Below are 18,022 nucleotides of genomic sequence, written 5' to 3' on the forward strand. Positions count from 1 at the left end.
AAGAGAGCGGTGCATTGTGGGAAGTGAGTACAGTTTCAGGCCACTACTGTCCGCCATGTTGGGTGATGGAAGTGACGTGTGTTCGAGCGGGAGACACTGGAGCGATTAGCTCGAAAGCGGAGTTTGTTTTATATTTATTGTATGAGATTATGAACAACAGGTGTACAATTCAGGCAGACTTTTATCAGCAATAAACACCATCAGTTGGTCTCGCCAGTTCGCTTTTCATCCAGGTAGTTTATTATTTATATTTTAATATTACCACGAGTTTATCTCTGAACTGAAGTGAAGGAAACATTCAATAAACAAAATAAATACACCACAGCCGGTCTAAGTCACACCAACAATAAAACAGTGGTAATAAAACGAAACAGACCAAGGACACTGGTGGTATTTACTCCATGATCTCACACAGGAACACTGACTGAGGAATCCACAACCCTAAACGCAGGATAGAGGGGCTCAGTGAATGTGGAGGTGAACCTGTACAGGAGGGTCAGTTCACCAGAGGAGACGCTGTAGAAGGACAGAGCGCCGGACACACAGTCCACATACACTCCTACTCTGGAGGAGGAGGGTACAGGTATTTCAGTGTGTGTCTTATTGTGACTGACAAAGTAACTCATGTCAGTACAGAACAGAACCCAGGACTTGTCATTGCATCCAAACCCACAGTCATCACTGTCTCCTTTCCTCCTGATTCCTTTATAAGTCACTCCTATTTCAGCCCCATTTCCAGTCCACTGAACCTCCCAGTAACAGCAACCAGACACACTCTCTACACACACAACTTGGGGCAAACGGTCAAATCTGTCTGGATGATCAGGATGTTTCTGTTTCTTTTTACTCCATGTCACCTTCCTGTTGTCCTCAGACAGATACAGATGTGTGTTTGCTGTGTTGGGGTCCAGTGTGAGCTGGCAGGAGTCTGTAGATGAAACACAGTTAAAACAGTAAAAATAGTGTTAAATCTCCAGATTAAATATAAATTCACATTTATTCATTTAGCAGATTTTTTCCTCTGAAGTGATTTAAATCTTTGCCGCAACCCCCCTTGGGACAAGTGGCTTCAGACAACGTGTGTGTGTATTTTCACTAAATTCAGTAAAACTTCACTAAATCCTGTGTATGAAAATGCATTACTGGCATCTGCATCAGACAAAGTGACATGATTTGTTCTTATTTATTATTCACACACACATACATTGACTGAAACCACTTGTCTCAAGCAGAGTTGCAGTGAACCAGACACTGACCTGGAAACACAGGGTGTAAAGTTGGAGAGGGAGGGGATACATCCAAGACAAGATGTCAGTCCATCACAGAGCAAACCAAGCAGGACTCGAACCACACCAAAGAGCAGGGACAGGCCAAACCCGCTGTGCCACCCCTCAACCACTGTTTATTATTTTTACAAGTTAATTATAACACTGTGATGACATCCTTTTTGGGACATTTCCATATTTCAATAACTGAAGTTTGTTATTGGTTGGAACTCAGGACAGTAAATATCTCTCTGAGCTCAAGATTAAATCTCTCTGAAATTCCACCTGACCTTGTGTGATCATTCAGTCACCGGGTTACAGATGAGCTTTTATTTTCTCCGAGCTGAACGCCATTTCGGAGAAAAGTGTCTCATAAATGAATAAATGTAAACGAAACTATATTACAGTTTATTGTTTTTGTAGTGAACTTTCAGTTCGCACTGTTAACTTAGTGTTACTTCACGTAAGTAAATAATTGCAAGGTAGCGCTGCACACTGGACAGCACAATTTCTACAGTTTAAACTTTGAAACAGTTAGATTACATCACTTCACAGGAGTTTAAAAAGTTACAATGTGTTCAGCATCTAAAATTATTACCTTTTATTTAGCCATTCTGTACTTAATACTACTACAGTCTATGATAATAAACATGAAACTACAACTACAAACTACAACTAAAATCAGTCATCAATAGAAAACAAACTGCATTCACAGCAAACTTAAAATGAAACATGGAACACATTGATTTACACTAACTGTTACAACCCCTGGGGACAATACACTAGTAATCCAAAATACACACCTCACTCAAACACTCTTTAACAGAAGGAGGTCCAACCCACACTGGTCATAGGGTTACAACCCTGGAAAAGTTCTCAGACTGACCACCAGAGAGACCTTGCAGGACACCGACAGTCAGAAACGCACGTGTTTTCAAACTCACCAAAGCAGTGCATAAAAAGCAATGTATAAAAGAGTACGGTCCAACCACAACCCTTGTGGAATCTTGATAGAAAACATACACCTTTTTAGAATTTCTTCCAGGACCTTGTCTGCGATTTCAATTCTCGGTTTTGACCCCCGTTTCATCTACAACACCCACTGGGAGACCCACACTTGACCCACCCACTGTAGCATTTATTCTGATTTATTTAGCTCTATGTTGATTTTCTCTCCTGTTATTATTTCAATTATATTATTCATCTTTGTATCATTGTCAGGTGTGTCTGTGATATGTCCTGCTGTAGAAGTTTCTGGAACAGTGTGTTTGTGCTACTGGTAAAACTCCATTTAAGTGCAACTTGATGAAGACCTTGTAACGTCTTTGTATCTTGTACAAGGACATAAGACATGCTGAGCAGTAGAAAGACACAGGACAGATGTGCAAGTGTGTGTATCTGTGATGGAGAACATCTGATGAGAACTTTAATAAACCAGCTTTTTAAGCTTGTTGTGTCTCGTTATTGAAAACGTTAAATAACCTCAAACTGAAAAAAGATCAGTTCTAACACAGGGACACATTACACACACCTCACAGTGAAATAGCGAAATACACTAGAAACACACACACATTTTCAGAACCGCTTGTCCCACACACAGGGTTGTGGGGAACCGGAGCCTACCCGGCAACACAGGGCGTAAGGCCGGAGGGGGAGGGGACACACCCAGGATGGGACGCCAGTCCGTCGCAAGGCGCCCCAAGTGGGACTCGAACCCCAGACCCACCAGAGAGCAGGACTGTGGTCGAACCCACTGCACCACCGCACCCCCTACACTAGAAACAGCCATCCTGAAATGAAGAAAACAGGTAAATAATATAAAACTCACTCATGTATTTAAAAGCTGTGTGTGTGTCATGTGTAGAGCAGAGCACAGTGTGTTTGCTGGAGGGGAAATACAGCCCAGCAGCTGCTGCTCATCAACAACAGAGTGTTATATGTGTATAGAATAAACATCAGAGTGAGCAACTGGTCTGGCTATGATCTCCTCGAGAAAACACTCCCAAGTGTCCTGACATCAGTGACACAACAGTAATGAGGAACACATCAGTCACACACACAGGAGGAGGAGTCACACACACCACCATCATGAACATCTGAAGACAACTCTTCAGTATAAACACACTTACATTTCCTTGGTCCTTGTCTGATCCTGCACTGTCCACCATGGTCCACACTGTAGAGAAGCAGAAGGACACACAGTGACTGAGAGACATACACTGCCTGTCTCTGAAACTCAGAGCCCTGTGGCATGTATGAGGGTTAGCAGTAATCACACACACACACACACAGTACTTACTGCAGTGTCTGCAGTTTACAGTGTGGTTCTTCCAGTAGATCAGAGAGCAGCTTCGCTCCTGAGTCTCCTGGGTGATTGTAGCTCAGATCCAATTCTCTCAGGTGTGAACAGGGGTTTGAACGCAGAGCTGAAGCCAGAGAAGCACAGCCTCCCTCTGTGACACAACAGCCAGACAGTCTGTAGAGAGACACACACACACACTGATTCAACGTATTATTACTGATACACACATCACTGATCATGTACAGTATTTATTCTGCAGTAGTACTGACCTCAGTATCTCCAGTTTACAGTGTTTGTTCCCCAGTCCAGCAGAGAGTATCTTCACTCCTGAATCCTGCAGGTCATTGTCACTCAGGTCTAACGCTCTCAGGTGTGAACAGGAATTTGAGGTGAGAACTGAGGCCAGAGCTTCACAGCATCTCTCTGTCAGTCTGCACTGGTTCAGGCTTTAAAATGCCACATTTGGATATATAGTAAAAGGGAATACTGTGTTAATTTACAAAGTAATATATCTGCAGTTTACCACAAGGTGTCTAAATATTATGACTGATCTTAACTACCATTAGAGAGGAGAACTTACAGAGCTGTTTTGGACACCTTGACCACTGGCAGCAGCCTCAGAAGACCTTCCTCTGATATGATGTATTTCTTCAGGTCAAACACATCCAGTTCCTTGTCTGACGTCAGTAACACAAAGGCCAAAGCTGACCACTGTGCAGGTGAGAGGTCTTTGGCTGAAAGGTTTCCTGAGTTCAGGTAACCTTGGACTTCTTCCACTAAAGAATTGTCATTGAGTTCATTAAGACAGTGGAACAGATTGATGGTTCTCTCTGGAGACAGATTCTCCCTGATCTTCTCCTTGATGTACTTCACTGTTTTTTCAGTATCAAATGATTTGGTTCTTCTCTCTGCCAGTAGCCCTTGTAACAAATTCTGGTTGAAATCCATTGAAAGGCCAAGAAGGAAGCGGAGGTAGAGGTCCAAGTGTCCATTCTTGCTCTCTAAGGCCTGATCTACTGCATTATTGAGAAAGTGGGACCAATTTTCCGTAAGAAAGGGTACATAAGTAATAAAACTGGATTCCTTCTTTAATGCTGAATACAAAGCAGCAAGATACTCCTGAACACTCAGATGCACAAAGCAGTAAACCTTCCCCTGGTATAACCCACACTCTTCTTTGAAGATTTCTGTACACACTCCAGAGTACACTGAAGCTTCACTGACATCAATGCCACACTCATTCAGATCTTCCTCATAAAATATGAGATTTCCTGTCTCAAGGTTTTTAAAAGCCAGTTCCCCCAGTTTAAGAAGGAATTCTCTGTCTGAATCTAGAATCTTACAAAGCTCATTTTCTTGTACCTTCTGATACTTCTCCTTCTTTAAACTGGACTGAAAGATGAGGAAGTGTGTGTACATTTGAGTCAGAGTCTTGGGGATTTCTCCACTATTTTCATTTCCAAACAGCTCCTCAAGAACAGTGGCTGAAATCCAACAGAAGACAGGAATATGACACATGATGTAGAGACTCCTTGTTGACTTCACATGTGTGATGATCCTGTTGACCAGGTTCTGGTCACTGAACCTCTTCCTGAAGTACTCCTCCTTCTGAGGATCCTTGAACCCCCGTATCTCTGTCACCTGGTGGACACACTCAGGAGGGATCTGACCTGCTGCTGCTGGTCTGGAGGTTATCCAGATGAGAGCAGAGGGAAGCAGATTCCCCTTAATGAGGTTGGTCAACAGCACATCTAAAGACGTTGACTTTGTTACATCAAACCAGCTCTGATTATTCTGGAAATCTAGAGGAAGTCGACTCTCATCCAGACCATCGAAGATGAACAAGATTTTACACCTTTCCAGCTCAGATGATCCAAACTCTTTCAGTTCTGGGACAAAGTGGTGAATGAGTTCTATCAGACTGTAGTCTTTACCCTTCATCAGATTTAGGTCTCGAAAAGGAAAAGCAAATATGAAATGAATATCTTTATTTGCTTTTCCTTCTGCCCAGTCAAGAATGAATTTGTGCACAGACACAGTTTTTCCAATGCCTGCAACCCCCTTTGTCAGCACAGTTCTGATAGGTGTTGTTTCTCCAGGTAAGGGTTTAAAAATGTCACTGCATTGAATCGCAGTGTCTTGTATTGCTGGACTCTTGGTGGCTGTTTCAATAAGTCTCACTTCATGTTCATCATTGATCCCTCCAGTTTCACCTTTAGTGATGTAGAGCTCTGTGTAAATCTTATTGAGCAGGACTGGATTTCCTTGTTTTGCTTTCCCTTCAAACACACACTGAAACTTCTTCTTCAGGTTACATCTGTATTTATGCTGATGTATCATCAGGAGTTCATCTGACAAAATAAATTACAGGAAAAATGGGGAAAAAAGAATTATTAATAATATTAAAACAAAGCAAAGCCAATTCTTTTGCAGACCAGTGAAAATGAGCAGAAGGAAATAAATGTTATGTTTCTGATAGTTTTTGTTGTCTTTTTGTATCATTCATTTTATTTTGCTTACAATTCATTTTCATTATTCCTTATCTTTGTCATATATTTCACATGATATAATGTTTACTGAGTGAAAATTTTTTTCAGATGTTCCTCTGGTTTGGTGCAGAAATGTTTAAGCCACGTGAGACTTTAAATAGAAACTTACTCTTTTCCAGTGTGTCTGCGAGGTCCTTCTGGTTCATGGTCCCCAAGATGTACAGTGTGATCTTCAGAGCCCCCTCTCTACCACACAGCTTCTGGATCTCAGCTTCACTGTCAAGGTCATTGTCATCCTGAGGCTCAGAACATGCTGGGTAATCCTGACTCAGATTCCTCTTGAACTTGTTCAGCTCATCTCTCAGGAACTTCACAGCTTTGTCCTCAAGTGACTAAAAGAAATACTGAACTTTTTGAGCACTAAAATGTGGTTTTTTATCATTATAAATAAATATCATTTGACAAGCCACTAATTAATTTCCTATTTACCACATCAAGGAAGGCCTGTCAACTGATTAAACGTAGAAAATGTAGTCAGAATTATAAAAGGTATAGAGAAAGATGGAAAAACAATAGATTCATCATTAACCCAATAAACTGATTTTATACACAAGTCCAGCAGTGGGAAGGAAAATACGACCAAACTATCTGAAATACGTTAACAGTCAGTACACATATGAACACAGGAAACTACCAGTAGAAACTTATGGAGAAAAGGGATGTGAGGAAAAAAGTGTGGAATTCTGGAAAATATGAACAGAATACAGTAAAACTGAACAAAATCTTTTAAACTGTCAGTTAAGGTGGTTCTCAGAAAGAGTTCATTCTCTCATGTCAAAACTCATTTTATCTCCACTAATTTTGTGTAGAATATGAAATACCTCATACATGTGTGCCTCCTATTTGGGTAAAAACAAAATAAAATAAAAACCAAGCTCAGTATCTGTGTATAAAGTGTCAAGAAATTTGTTCTATTTGTGTAGTAATAACCATCTCAAACAACCTGTTCCAAAATCAGTGCGAAAACAGATATCAGTTGTGTAGAACCATATGAATCATTACCCAGTGCTGTTCCTCACATGGTTCATTAAGAGCAGCCAAAGAGAGCCAACCCTGGGATCAGAGCAATGTCCCTTTATGCACTTGAGGGAAACACCTGAGGGACTCATCTTGTTCCATTAACACCTACTGCCTTGGGCTTTGGTACAACACCTTTAGGGATGGGATGCGTCTTCTCAACAGTTACAAGAATCTTAACAATCATGTAATACAGTTTAATTTTTTATGTTGTTATGCATGTTATGTGACAAAGGTTATAAAGGAAACTCAGCAGACGACAGCAGAAGGAACAGGTCATGTTCTGGATCCTACATTACAAATAGATGTCAGTATTTATATGTTGATGACAAAACCAGTCTGTCTTCATTAAATACTGTCAAATATGGAACTGAACAAAAGTGAACTCTGTGTTTTAGTTTTGGTTCAAACTAAGCGAATAGAGGACCACAAGATAGCGGGTAGTGAACTGGTTAAGGACACAGACTTGTAATCTCATGGTTTCTGATTCAAGACTCAAGAGAGCTCTGTTACTGTAGCCTGGAGAAATAAATGTAATTTAGACTGGTCTATTAAATACTCTGTTGTACAGACTGGCAAAACTGCACATAATAGATTAAAATAAAAACGAAAGCCATGTACTGTACTATAGTAATAATGTGATACCTTGAGAACTGCTGACAAATTCATCTGTTGATGCATCAAGTCACATCTCTTCAGCTGATTCCTGTTGATAAAACATTTGTTTAAATACACTCAAATATGGACAATAAGTACCTGCACATGATTCATAAAGAGTTCAAAAGTTACTTCTTCGGTTCAGAACACATTCACCTTCCAGCTGTAGAGACCTGTTCCTGTTGGAAATTCAGTGGGTGTTCCATTGACCTGTCACTCTTCATGGACACACAGCTGGGTTGAGGTGAGTCTCTTCTCTCCTGCTGGACTCTGTGGTCACAAATAAGAAACTTCTAGTAGACTTTCCAGTGAATGTTTTTCTTTCGCTGTGACTTTCCAGTTAACCCAGGTGGGCAAACTTTTTGACTCAAGGGCCACACTGGGTTTTAAAATTTGACAGACAGGCCAGGCCAGTAGCAGATGGAGGGGATGAACTAATGTAAATTATATGTGAAACCCATTACCTAAAAAGTAAAGAAAACTTTTACTGAATTTCAGTGGGAACAGTGTTGTTGGTCACCCTTTTTTACCAGCGCATCGAAGTTTGGTGTCAGTTTAGTTGTGGCAATTCTCAGGTCAGATCGCAGGTGTTTGTCAGTTGTCTGTAGTGTGCTTTGTTGATGTTCATCACGCTGAATATCTGCTCACACATGTAGGTAGAGCCAAACAACACCAGCATCTTCTGTGCCATCTGCCAGATGTTTGGAAACTTGGTTTTGCTTAGTGAAGCATAAAACTCATCCAGTTTAAGGGAGTTGAACTTCTCCTTTAAACCTCTGAGCAGTAGTCGCCCTTTCTTGCATTGACTGGTTGCTAGCGTAGTTAGCATGCTCGGTGGAAAAGTGGTGGCTGATACTGTATTTTTTGAAAATTGCAACAGTTTCTTAGAAAATAAGACATATGGCCTTTGATTGGACTTTGGTGAAAAAATATTTAGCTGTCCACTCCTTATTAAAAACTCAGCACTTTTCTTTTCTTTGGTCCATTCATTGTTAAAGTACGGCTCAATGCAATGACAAATGTGAAGAATGAATATCTGTATGTAGAGACGATAGACTCAGCTTTAGTAAAGGTCGGTAGTGTTTGGAGTGCACCATCTAGTGGAAACAACTGAAACGCAGGGTATTGCAGGAAAAAGGCAAAATGAATGCAGTCTTTAGGACAATTTTGTAAATACTCGACGAGCCGGATTAAACAGCCCAACAGGCTGTATGCGGCCCGCGGGCCGTAGTTTGTCCACCACTGAGTTAACCAGATAATCTGATTTCCCCAAGAAAATTCGTAAAACTTCACTTTGCCCCTCAACCAGCATGAAATAAATCTTACTCTGGAGAACCCAATTAACTGAAGAGTCAGCATCTTCCCAAGTTTACGGAGGAACATGAACACACACACCTCCTCTCTTACCTGTTCAGACTCATTTTTGAGGAAGTTTCTCCCTCCTTACACTTGCCAGGGGGACTCATTTCTGAGGCAGAACTCTCCATCTCAGGACCCAGGACTGGGACACATCAGGTAAGGGTCTCTATGGAAACCAGGTGTGTAAATATACACATCAAGGCACATTAAGTACACCTCATTCTTATTAAAATATATTTCAGTTAATGAAAAACTGATGTACTACATTGGTCACGCATATTTCAAAGGTTTGTTTTCCTACAGAAATAAGATCAATTTCATCAAATCATTCTGTTAAAATATATTCAGTGTGAAGACATGTGACATGATAAACCAGATTAACATAAAAACATTTCACATCTGGGAAATATTCACAGCTAGATGCAAAGCAAACTAAAAAACATAAATATTCACAGCCAGCAGTGATCCTTCCTCGTGGTAATTACCACAGTAAATATATTGTATTTAAGAGACAGACATGCCAAAGTATTGTAACTGTGATACTTCCTTGTTCTCAGAGACTTTGTGTTAGTATGAAACAGAGCTAAACTCAACTAAGAAGAAAAGATTTTATAGAAAAAACTGATCTGTACAGAACCCAATAGTTTAAAATGTTCATTAGGTCAGTGTGGACTGGAATATTTAAGATATGAATAATGCAGTTTTGTACTGTTGTTTTTTTTTTAGTTTTTCTGTTTGTATAGAACAACAGTAAAAGTGAAAGTAAAAGTTAAAAACGTTTCCCTTCAAGTCTGAAGAATGCAGATAAAACAGAATGTTTTCTACAAATTTAATACAGAATTATTCTGTTTTACACACAAAAAACTTAGTACTTACCTTAGGAAGTACTGTAAATATCCAAAATTGTTATTTATTATGGAGGAGATCTGTGTCTGACTATCAAAATGTCCACCAGGAAATGGTCGCCAACTGAATCTACTGGCTGTAACTGAACACAGGTGAATCTCATTGACTGAAAATGAATATGACGAGAAAATTATTGTTCACGTACCTGAAACTGAAAATTAAAACAAGTCTTTTAGTCATTTAAGATGAAATATGTAAAGCTGGACTGAATGAGTACATGTACTCATTAGGAGAACTTCAGTGTTGACAGTATTTCTGTATGTGTTCCAGTAAAATATCTGAACACTTTCCAAGGTCTACAAAATACAGTTCATACACACTTTAATAATATATTCACAAATATACATATTTTCCCTCCCTGGATCAGGAGCTTGTCATGGCAGAAGGGTTTGTGTGATATAGGGATCTCTGGAGCTATATCATCATGAGCAGTATGCTTCTGGTAGGGTATCCCATTGTGACCAGGTCTGGAGTGAAAATCCATTTACATTTATTTATTTAGCAGATGCGTTTCTCTAAAGCAACTTACAGTGGATACTATGTAGTGTTACCAGCACACACACCTTATTCACCAAGGTGACTTACACTGCTAGATACACTACTTACAAAAGGTCACTCATCCATACATCAATGGAACACACACTCTCTATGTCACTCACATACTATGGGCAACCTGAACAGCATGTCTCTGGGAGGAAACCAGAGCACCTAGAGGAAACCCATAGAGACACAGGAAGAACATGCAAACTCCACACACAATGAGCAGAGATCAAACCCACGTTCTCTCGTACCACCCAGGCACTGTGAGACAGCAGTGCTACTCGCTGTGCCACCGTGCCACCCAAGATCGAGACTAACACGATCAAAAAAACCCCTATGACGAACGTAAACAAGTCAAGGTTTACCCTGCCCAGAATAGGGTCAGCAGGACCTACCCTGGAGCCAGGCCTGAGGTTAGTGTTCCTAGGCGAGCACCTGGTGGCTGGGCAGCCCTCTTAACCTGGCTAGGCTCAACCCGAAAAGGCAACGTGGGAAAGCCATGTGGGCCCACCACCCACAAGGTCTGACATGGGGGCCTAGTGCAATGCCTTTCAGGCAGCAAGAGGGGGCAGGGTGGCGCATGGCATCATAGACCCTCATGACAGAAACTGACTCTTGGGACATGGAATGTAACCTCACTAGGGGGGAAGGAGCCGGAACTGGTGCGGGAGGTTGAGAGATGCCAGCTAGATATAGTTGAGCTAACTTCGACTCACAGTGTTGGCTCTGGAACCAAACCCCTCAGTAGGGGGTGGTCTCTCTCCTACTCAGGAATTGCACAGGGTGAGAGGCGCTGGACGGGTGTGGGGATACTCAAAAGCCCTCGGCTGGCTGGCATACAGTTGGAGTTTATCCCGGTAGACAAGAGGGTTGCCTCAATGTGACTTAAGGTAGCAGAGAGGAAAACTTTGACTGTTGTGTGTGCTTATGCACCAAACAGCAGTTCAGAGTATTCAACCTTCTTGGAAGGAGTACGTGGGGTTCTTGACAGGGCCCCACCTACAGACTCCATAGTTCTACAGGGGGACTTCAACACTCACATTGGCAATGACTGGGAAATCTGGAATGGGCTGACTGGGAAGAACAGCTTGCCTGATCTGAACACGAATGGTGAAATCTTATTGGACTTTTGTGCTAGCCATGGTTTGTTTTTAACAAACACCATGTTTGAAGAACAAGATGCTCATAAGTTTATGTGATCTCACTGCTCCTTGGGCCAAAGGTCAATGATTGACTTTGTAGTCATTTCATTTGACTTGAGGCCACATATTCTGGACACTTGGGTGAAGAGAGGTGTTGAGCAATCAACTGATCACCATCTGGTGGTGAGCTGGATCAGATGGTGGGGAAAATGGATGGACAGACCTGGTAGACCCAAGCACATATTGAGGGTATGCTGGGAACAATTGTCGGAGGACCTTGTCTGGAATGATTTTAACTGCAACCTTCGTGAGAACTTCTCCCATGGCAGCTTGTTTGTGCCAGTCATGGCAGCAACCCAAGAACCCGTGGGTGATGGAAGCCGTCAAGCTAAAGAAGGAGGCCTGTAGGGACTGGTTGGCTCTGGAGACTGCTAACTCAGCAGATAGGTACCAGGAGGCAAGAAAGGTGGCAACGGCTGCAGCTGCAGAAGCAAAATCCAGAGCATGGGAGGAGTTTGGAGAGGCAATGGAAAATGACTTTCGGTCAGCCTCAAAGGGGTTATGGAGAAAAATCCAAAGGCTCAACTAATTAATTTTTCTCAAGATGTGCTCAGCAAAGGTGGAGAAACTCTGTGACATTGTCGGGAAGTGGAAGGAGGACTTTGAGAAACTCCTAAACCCAAGAGATATGTCTCCCTTACAGGAGTCAGGGACAGGGCTTCCAGGGCATCAGAGTTCATTTCCCTGGTGGAAGTCACTGAGGTAGTTGGAAAGCTCCACAGTGGAAAAACACCAGGAAAAAAGCACCAAAGCACCTCAGACTGAAGAGGAACAATGCAGATTCTATCCTGGCTGTGGAACAGTAGACCAGCTTTTTACCCTTTCACAGATAATTGAGGGGGCATGGGAGTTTGCTAATCTACATGGGGGGGCATGGTGGCACAGCAAGTAGTGCTGCTGTCTCACAGCACCTGGGCGGTGTGAGAGAATGTGGGTTTGATCCCCGCTCAGTCTGTGTGGAGTTTACATGATCTCCCTGTGTTTGTGTGGGTTTTCTCCCATGGTCCAAAGACATGCTGTTCAGGTTCCCCCATAGTGTGTTTCACTGATGCATGGATGAGTAACACCTTATAAGTAGTGTATCTAGCAATGTAGTCACCATGGTGAATAAGGTGTGTGGGCTAGTAACACTACATAGTATCTGTTTTAAGTCACTTTGGATAAAGGTGTCTGCTAAGTGAATAAATGTAAATGTACATGTGTTTTGTGGACTTGGAGAAGGCCTACAACTGTGTTCCCCGAGAAATTCTGCGGGAGGTGCTTTGTGAGTATAGGGTGCTGAGGCCACTACTGCGGGCCATTCGGTCTCTGTACACACGGAGCGAGAGCTGTGTCCACATACTCGGCATTAAGTCAAGCCTATTCAATGTGGGTGTTGGACTCCTCCAAGGTTGTGCCATGTCGCCACTCCTGTTTGTGGTTTTCAGTATACATTAGTGACTGGTCAATACATTACAATGCCATGGTGTATGCAGTCCACATTAATGACTGGACTGTATGTTAATTTTGTGAAAATGTGACGGATTTGCACTGACAGCAGGAGGCCACACGCTCCGTGTCAAAGGTGAAATGACAGGGTTAACCCTAACCCTAACTCTAACCCATAACCCAACTCTAACTCACTAGATGGTAGCATATACCAGCTACACAGTCCATCCTCAGGACAAAAGATTATATTCAGGGGGGTCATTGTTTCATTCTTGTAATTTAAATTTTTGTAAACCACACACACACACACACACACACACACAGCTGTGTACCTGTGTACTTGCGTACCAGTGGACCTGGTGGAGACCAGATGGAGTGCCACGCCCACACCTTCAGACCAACACGGAACACCTGTGACCCAACGCAGACCGCAGCATAAAAGGCTGCGTCGGACAACCAGCTGATGCGGAACCTTGATCTGCCTCCTCGTTAGCGACCTTCTCCAGCCATTTCCTGTTCCTGAACGCCTTCCCCGAACCCGTCCCTTGTTCCCCCGATCTACTGCCTCCTTCGGATTATCGACCTCTTGCCTGCACACTGACCTCGCCTTTTGGATCCTCCCTGTTACGACGTTCGCACCTCGAAGACCCTTTGCCCGTCCTCTAACCTCCTCTCTTGGATTTCCCCGAAGACACCACGATTACCGCTCTGCACTTGGGTCCGCCGCTTCCCTCTGACGCGACCATGACATGGAGGATCCTTGAGGGCATCTGATGTTTCCCATACCGGGTTTCCTCTGCTCAGGAAGTTGTCCCAGGATTCCTGAGAAAGTAGTTTGTACTCCAAGGAAAGGCTCAAAAGCCTTTTTCACGTGACTTCTGCCAACGAAGGCCATTGCTGGAGAATCGTGAAGAAGTGTGAAGAACATGCTAGAAACGAAACAGTGAGCTGTTGCCCTGTGATGTGATGGAATCATGGGTGGAGAGTCATGGGGTACTGACAGTTCAAGTTCGTGACCCTTTTGTTTCAAATCGCAACAAATGTTGCGATTAACACAGTCAAGGAAAGAACAGAAGAAAATGTTACAGATGAGGAGCTGCAACAAAGTAATAAAAGGACCTCAGAATCACTGGAGTACTCTGTGTGTGTGTGTGTGTGTGTGTGTGTGTGTGTGTGTGAATGGAGATGTATGTGTTTCATGAGTGGGGACAGCAGGGGGCGCGGTGATGAGGGCCTCCCGACCAAAAGCACTCAATCCCACATCGTGCTGTAGTGCCCTTAACTGAGGTACTCGCTCGTAAACCAGGTTGAGCAGTTGGTAAAGCGGGGTAAGTAGGTCTGTGCAGCGCTAACTCCACGCTGTAAGATGCCTTGGAGAAAAATGGAAGACAGAAAATGTCATTAATTCCGAGGGAGTGTGTGTCGCACCGCTGTTTCACACACACTGTGTAAGGAGAAGGAGCACGCAGTAGCTTGAGCGAATAGTGTCAGGGGAAGAGATGAATGAAGAGGATTATTAAAAGCAAGCATTTTCCTTGTTTCACAACTCCATTTGGCAATTGGTGCTGACAGGTTGGCCACACGCCTTTCACATTTGCCACACCCCCTTTACAGTGGCCACACCCACTGCCATGTCTTTAGTACAGTTATCAGTGCTGATGACTGCAATTAATTCTTCTCATGGATCAGTGGTGTTTTGTAGAAACACATGCGTTTCCTCTTCTGGCTGATTTAAGGGTCAGAGGTCATGTGACTAACACCATGCACAGAGCCTGTGTGCCACCCGCTCACCATCGGTTTGCCATCAGCGCCACCTGATTTACACTCTGACGCTGTGTGAAATGTTGAGGGTCAGCAGGTGGCGTAGTGGTTCGAGCACCACCTTGGAGTGTTAACACAACTTGGAGCTGTAGAAGATTGGTGAGCCTGAACTAATCCAATAGATTCCACAGGCGTTTACGTGGTAAATCACGGTAAGTACGGTTGTGAGGAGACAGTGAAGGCCATGGAACTTTCCTCCATCGCCGGTACAGAGAGTGTGGAGAAAGTTAGAGCTCTCAGAATCGAACGGTCATTTTCCTGCTGATTGTGCTGCATGCACAATGCTGTTTCTGTTTTGCTGGGCCTTCGACTCCCCCCATCCCATCCCCTAGGCTGCTCTTTTCCCCGCTGCCTCCTGCAGGGTTAAGCCCCTGTTCAGGATTATGGAGAACATGGGAATTTACATGATCTGGACAGGATTAGTACCAGAATTATTCCGGCACAACACGGAGCTTTTATTAGTGAGACAGTTAAAGATCTCAAATTATGCAAACGTGTGTGGCGACGGTTCTGGGCGTGACTTGGTCCGTCCTGGGCTCCCCACTGCTCAGTGTGCAGTCGGTCAGCTGTGGCCGCTTTGGATGTGAAGTACAAGAAGTTCATCACCATCATGCAGGCGGCCATGGGAATCGCCCCCCTGAACAAGCGCGAGGCGCTACCTCTCTGGAGAAAGCTGTGGGGACAAGAGGCATCTGAGGACTCTGTGTCTGGGGTTGCTGATAGACACTGAGGAGCATGAGGGCACTCTTTAGTCTGCGTTACTGATTGACACTGGATGCTGGGGTTGAATCCTGGGTTTTCTGAGCAAAGACAGTAGCTTTAACTATTTTGCTACCTGCTGGTGTCTTGTTCCCTTGCAGATCTCAGCATGCGTGAGGCATATCTGAGAGGTGTGTGAGGGGCATGTGAGGTCACTGCAATACTTCAGTTCAGCTCTCAGTTATGACTTTTGAACCCGGGGTTCTGCACACACAGTGACACACTGGTATTCCCCGCATGGACGACATGTTTACAAAACATTCAGAGATTATTAAAGAGAGAACAAAAATATTAAGTGACTCTTTCATTGTGAAAAGGAAGCCATAGTGTTGCTGGTCATCAGTCAATGTCAGTCATTATTAGTCATCACCTGTGGCGTGAAAAAGTCCTGCTTGTCCTGGGAATGAATATAATGATATTCATTTATAACTGTAGGTTATTGAGAGTATGTGGCTGTCTGAGTTCCCACTGAGGGACATACGCCGCTCTGTCTCATCCCTCCATGGGACACACCTCTCTGTCCTGTCCCTGCGAGAGACACACGCCACTCTCTCCCATCCCTCTGAGGGATGCATGCCACTCTTTCCCGTCCCTGCGAGGGACGCACATCGCTCTGTCCTGTCCATGAAACACTTTTAACAGCACAGGTGAAATCTGCCGTTCGGTGTCTCACTTGTCACTTGACTTTGTCCCCCTCTGTCCCCCTGTTCCAGGGACCAGTCAGGCTTAGACTTTTTTGGCTCCAGCTGCTCCTGGAACCAGTTCTGCTGGACCCGCGAAGCCCCACATTGCCTGTGTGTGCTGGAGCAGCGCTGCCACTCGGAGCCCACCTTGTCCTCACCTGAGCAGGTAGCGCTGCCTCCTCCCCATGTTTGGGCCTCAGAGAGACATGCCTTTGGGCGTTCAGGTTATCTGGTGAGTCCTTCAGGTCCACGCTCCGGGTTCGGCTGAGACATGTGCGACCTGTGGCGAAACTTGCTCTGTTTGGATCCTTCTGTCTGTCCGTGTCCGTCTCCACCTGGACAAGAGGCTATTCACCTGCAGCTTCATGTAACATGCATGAAATTAGTGACACGATGCATGACACACATTCCATTCCTATGAAAACACATGCACAAACACAGAAGGTCTGCTTTGAACTGCAGTGGTGTGGACTGTGATTTCTACTCTGCTTTAAGAGCAGGCTCGTGGATAAGATGCTTTCAGATGGCGAGGACGCTGGCCAGGTGGGACTCGGAGACAGGAGTGCTGGAACGTTAAACCGTCCCCATTGGATTTTCAAGCATCCCACCTGGAACGTGCTGGAACTTTAAACCACCTCCCCTGGAGCATTATAACCCAAACCCCACTGGATATGAAGCATCTCCATTGAAATATCCTGGAACTTTAAACCATCCCAACTGAAAGGTGCTGGAATGTTCACCCCTGCCAACCAATGAATATACTGGAATGTTCAATATGACCTTATGCAGATCAGCCAGTGTTGACTGCGAGGGTATCATTCCATCCTGATGTTCCTGCTTGTGAAAAGGTGAATGTGGCACTTGTATTAATTCCTGAGGGGCAATCAATTTTTTTCATCCGATCAACATGACCAAGTTCACTGATCAAGGTCCCGAGCTTAAAAGATGTCCTCCCGCAACAAGGTGAAACATATGGAGACTTAGTGCCCATGTAATCAGGCAGGAGAGCAGGTAACTCGTCCATCTACAATGCTGTGAAAAAGTATTTGCCCCCATCCTGATTTTTTATTTTTGCATTTGTCACAGTTAAATGATTGAGATCAAACAAATTTTAATATTACACAAAGATAACCCGAGTAAATAGAAAATACAATTTTGAAATGATGATTTCATTTATTAAGGGAAAAAAGCTGTCCAAACCTACCTGGCCCTATGTGGAAAAAGTAATTGCCCCCTCACCCTCCGTTAAATCATGAATGAACTGTGGTTAACCACATTTTTTGGAAAGCTGAGTTAAAGTTCACTTGCCACACCCAGGCCTGATTACTGCCAGACCTGTTGAATCAGGAAATCACTTAAACAGAACCTGTCTGACAAAGTGAAGCACGCTAAAAGATCTCAGAAAGCAACACATCATGCTGCAATCTAAAGAAATTCAAGAACAGATGAGAAACAAAGTAAGTGACATGTATCAATCTGGAAAGGGTTACAAAGCCATTTCTAAGGCTTTGGGACTCCAGCAAACCATGGTGAG

General features: G+C 43.6%; 1 protein-coding gene across 1 annotated transcript; it reads right to left on the reverse strand.

Moving 5' to 3' along the window:
• Positions 1-237: 237 nt before the first annotated feature.
• LOC108931917 (NACHT, LRR and PYD domains-containing protein 3-like) lies at positions 238-10,108 on the reverse strand. The gene is made up of 10 exons (XM_029253234.1): positions 10,026-10,108; positions 9,198-9,315; positions 7,947-8,060; positions 7,779-7,839; positions 6,226-6,448; positions 4,148-5,918; positions 3,837-4,013; positions 3,565-3,741; positions 3,395-3,441; positions 238-928 (listed from the first exon to the last, which is right to left on the reverse strand). The coding sequence occupies exons 2-10, from the start codon at positions 9,275-9,277 to the stop codon at positions 408-410; spliced, it is 3,171 nt and encodes a 1,056-aa protein (XP_029109067.1). The 5' UTR covers positions 9,278-9,315; positions 10,026-10,108; the 3' UTR covers positions 238-407.
• Between the last annotated feature and the right edge of the window lie 7,914 nt (positions 10,109-18,022).

Source organism: Scleropages formosus, chromosome 6, assembly GCF_900964775.1.
Source record: "Scleropages formosus chromosome 6, fSclFor1.1, whole genome shotgun sequence".
Taxonomy (NCBI): Eukaryota; Metazoa; Chordata; class Actinopteri; order Osteoglossiformes; family Osteoglossidae; genus Scleropages; species Scleropages formosus.